The 4,247-nt window shown below is 38.1% G+C and overlaps 1 protein-coding gene across 1 annotated transcript; it reads left to right on the top strand.

The window, feature by feature from the left end:
- The first annotated feature begins 1,618 nt into the window (after positions 1-1,618).
- On the top strand, positions 1,619-3,938 carry LOC107057943 (uncharacterized). The gene is made up of 4 exons (XM_015303112.1): positions 1,619-1,744; positions 2,570-2,822; positions 2,908-3,319; positions 3,362-3,938. Exons 1-4 carry the CDS (start codon positions 1,619-1,621, stop codon positions 3,936-3,938), a joined length of 1,368 nt encoding a protein of 455 aa, XP_015158598.1.
- The last annotated feature ends 309 nt before the right edge of the window (positions 3,939-4,247 follow it).

The raw sequence follows: 4,247 nt of genomic DNA, 5'->3' as shown, positions 1-4,247 counted from the left end.
TTTCCAACAAAACGTCCTTCCAAAATTCACATTTTCTTTGTAGTGTTTGAATACTTATATCATCACTAAAATTATAACGTACTTACATCGTATACCACTTAAATATAAGTTCTAATTTAACCAAAAAGCCCTTAATTGCACTTAGCTCTTCCATCTTAATTAATTCTCTACCAACAACTCCAATTCTCGCATTCACCACACTCAAATTATTGTTATGTGCTAAAAGTTATACCCATTTTACTAGGCACTATAAAGTCTGCATGAATCTGCTACGCACAGAAGACGTCATTCGCGCGACCACGCGGTAAGGTCAGTGCTGCTACCACGACTGTGCGAACAGCCACGTGACCTAGGCTCCAGCTGTTGGGCTGTGCACGTTCTCCAAAAAAATATTTTTCTTTTCTTTTCACGTTCTAGGAGGAGTGTTTTTGTTCTTTCCTCAACCCATAACCCTATTTCATGACTATTAACTTTCCTTAAAAGTCAAATACAATCAAATTTCATAAGTTACGGCAAACTCTTCTCCTCTTTTTTCCCAAACACTTCAAATAACAAGATCAACAAGAATTCTAGAGATCACAATCACGATTCTTCCTCAAACTTCAAAATAAATGTATATAGAACTTCAATGAAGTATTTCTTTCATCCTAATTTCCAAAACTCCTCATTTTTTATCAATTTATTTCTATAGTTAGGGACAAGGGCAACTGATCTGGTTTCGGGAAAAATGGTGAGCGACACATTGAGTTGGCAGCTCACCAAACTCATTTGGTGAGCTTAACAGAGCTCACCGAAAGTGACAAAAAACTGCAGGCAACAGTTCTCAATAAGAGGGTGAGCTAGGGCTGACACGGTGAGTCGCCGAATCACCTTGGCGAGCTTGACTGAGCCCGCCGAACAAGTATTTTGCAGCCCTTCATAACCCAAATTTCAAAACTCGACTCAACAACAAGCAACGATCGATTATAAAAATATTTTTCACACGATTCAAGGTCACCCAACATACCCGGGAGAGTTGGCAAAATAGCCACCTTAAAGACTTAATGTGACATTAAGTCACAAGTCTTGAATAATTTGTGGTATACCCACTATTAATGACATCATCCACATGCCCTAATTGGCACATACAAAAGATCTCCCTAAGTTTTCATATCTCCACTTTGGTCCCCCTTCTTTTTCAACTAATTTGGAATAATATATATCTATTTGCATTTGTTAAAAATATATTAGAAAAAGAAAAAGCCAAACGGGAAAGAAGAGCAGCTCATTTTTTGCTGCTGTCGAAACTGACGATTCCGGCGAGTTTTCCGGACCAAAATATCCATTTTCAAGGTAAAATCATCATCATCTCCTACTCCAATTTTCATTTTTACTCCATTTTCTTTCAAAAACCAGGCTTTAAAATAATTTTTCCGCCATTTTAGAAATTTGAGAAATCTTCCATAATCACTTGATAACTCATTAGTAGATACATTTGTTTAGTTTAAAAGCATTATAAAAATGTTTCGCCATTGCAGGAGTTGAATTTGTACCCTGATCTCATCCAATCGCATGTTTGTACGAATTCCGTACCTCATAGACTGATATAGTAATCTAGTATCGATATTTGTAGTCTATAATGGCAGTAGCTGAATTTGTTATTGCTGGTGGAGAGTATATGGGAGTATGGGAGGAGAGACTCCAAAAAGCTGAAATTGGAAATCTTTTAGTAAGACGACAGTGCCCATTGCGTTGCGTCGCAATGGTTCATATGACGATATGATTGCAAGCGTAATTGAGGCCGGCGAGCTTGCGAGCCAAATGACTTGGTGATTAGCTAGCAAATGAATGGGAGGGGAAAAATACATCCCACATTCATAAAAAATGATCGGCACGTTAGCTTGTACATGTTAGATATTTGTATTGATGGCTGTAGTCCTACATTGAGGATACACGTCAATGCTAGGCCTCCAATTGAACCAACAAATTCATTTGATGATGAAAATGATACTATTGGAAATGAAAGATTGGGTAATCATTCAAAGTAGAGCTTGGGTGATCATTCAAATGAGAGTTTGGGTGATCATTCAATGAATATACATGATGATCCAACTAATGTGGAAAATCAGTCAGTAGATGCGAAAGATCCCGAACGCGAATGTTGTGAAGAAATGTAGGGAGAACATGAATTGAGATCACAATCCAACCATTCCTTCTCCGATGGAACTAATTTATGCATAAATCAAACTTTCAATAACAAGAATGAGTTGCAGTTGTTATAAGCCGAAGCGGCGGCAAAGAAGTCTTTTGATTTTTCTACTCTGAGGAGTTGTACTAAATATTTAAAGGTGAAATGTGTATCTCAAAATTGTGCATGAATGTTGCGGGCGATGAAATATGAGTGTTCGAATAGATTTCGTATCTACAAGTACATTGGCGAGCATAGTTGTGGTGTTGAACATGCCAACAGTAGCCATAGAAAAATCTCAATCAAAGTCATTGCTTCACTTTGGGTAAATATGTATTGTGATGGCAAGGGTCCAAATGTTAAAGAGATTCAAAGGGCAATGTTTAATTCTTTTCGTTGTAGTCCAAGTTATTGGAAATGTTGGAAGGGAGGTGTGGTTGCCAAGGAAATGGTCTGAGGGTCAGCGGAGAGCGGATATTCATGCTTATTGCCTTTTCATACATGTTCGAGACACTTAATGTTGGTTCTAGCTATTCTATCATGGTAAACAAGGATAGTCATAGGTTCATGTATTATTTCTTTGCCTTCGGTGCTTGCATTAAGGGATTTGCCCACATGAGAAAGGTAATTGCGGTTGATGGCACTCATTTACATGGTAAATACGAGGGTGTGTTGTTGCGTTGTTGCACAAGATACAGAGAATTATGTTTATCCAATTGCTTTTTGTGTCGTGGACAAAGAGAATGAAGCATCTTGGACATTCTTCTTTGAGAAATTGAAGGAGATAGTGGTCGATGAACCAAATTTATGTTTTATCTCCGATAGACACAAGAGCATCGCCAACGACATTGTGAGCGTTTACAATCATGCTCACCACGGATATTGTATGAGGTACCTCGGTGAAAATCTCCGCGTAAATCATCATTGTGGAGATTACCTTTATCTTTACTACAATGCGGCAAAGGCTTATTCTTTGGAAGAGTTTGACAATCATTTTGTCGAATTCAAGAACAAATGTCCCGCGGCAGCCGTCGTCTTTGAGTATGATATAGGTTTTGAGAAGTGGAGCAGGGCACATTTTCATGGCAATAGATATGATGTGATGACCACAAATATCGCCGAGTCACTCAATGCTATATTTATAGAAGAAAGGTAGTATCCCGTGGCATAAATATTTAATTTGATTGCTAACAGGTTTGGAGAATTGTTCAGGGAGAGGCATGCATATATCCTTAAATCAATGGGTAATCAAATGGTGCCTTCTGCCGAAAAAATTGCAAGAAAGAAAATGATCGAGGGAGACTCCTTATATGTGGAGAACGTAACAGGGGACGACAATCAATTTACCATATTCGGTGCAGGTGTTACTGCCTATGTGGACCTATTGGAAAAGTCATGTTCTTGTAGGGAATATGACTTGATCAAGATACCTTGTGCTCACGCGATGGCCGCTTTGCAATCGAAGCATGGCAACGAGTATGGTATGAGCATTTATGAGTACTCTTCGCCTTTGTATAAAGTCGAATCGTACCTCCTTGCATACTTAAATTCTATTAATGTTGTCCCTCTCGAGTCGAAATGGTGTGTGCCAGAAGAATTGCTTAATGTGAAAATTCTTCCGCCTCTTGTCGATACCAAGCTTGGAAGAAAACGAAGAGAACATGTCAAAGGTGTCGGTGAGAATTTCAAAAGCAAGAGAAGGAACAAATGTTCAATTTGCAAGAGAACCGGACACAAGAGAACCACATGTGTGAACAACAACAAATATTAATTAAGCTTGGTTGAATTTGTTGATTGAATTTGGTTTTGTAATCGTTTTTGTAATCAGGCTACTGTTTTTTTTTTTGCTGCCAGCATTTCTGTAATACCCCGTAACTTAAAATACATTTGCGACTCATAAACACCAATGCATAGATGTGATATCGGGGGAGGTATATCATTGCAAATGGTTAAGCATACCATGTAACCCTTATATTTAGTCATTTGAAGGGTTAAACTCAAAGAGATCATTAACGAAAAGATTAAAGCTTAAAGGTTCATTGTGGAGGAATACTACAAATGATCTCATTTCTCATCTGAC

This window comes from Solanum tuberosum, unplaced genomic scaffold, assembly GCF_000226075.1.
Source record: "Solanum tuberosum cultivar DM 1-3 516 R44 unplaced genomic scaffold, SolTub_3.0 scf00416, whole genome shotgun sequence".
NCBI classification, from domain to species: domain Eukaryota; kingdom Viridiplantae; phylum Streptophyta; class Magnoliopsida; order Solanales; family Solanaceae; genus Solanum; species Solanum tuberosum.
The sequence above is the reverse complement of the archived record's forward strand: the minus strand, read 5'-3'. Positions and strand labels throughout refer to the sequence as shown.

What these genes read in the sequence shown, in the direction of transcription:
- LOC107057943 (XM_015303112.1), top strand. Translation starts at nt 1,619, where the DNA reads ATGGCAGTAGCTGAATTTGTTATTGCTGGTGGAGAGTATATGGGAGTA. An exon ending in CATTGCGTTGCGTCGCAATG is followed by an intron (nt 1,745 to 2,569) that starts GTTCATATGACG and finishes TTTTCGTTGTAG; the next exon opens with TCCAAGTTATTGGAAATGTT. An exon ending in TGATGGCACTCATTTACATG is followed by an intron (nt 2,823 to 2,907) that starts GTAAATACGAGG and finishes TCGTGGACAAAG; the next exon opens with AGAATGAAGCATCTTGGACA.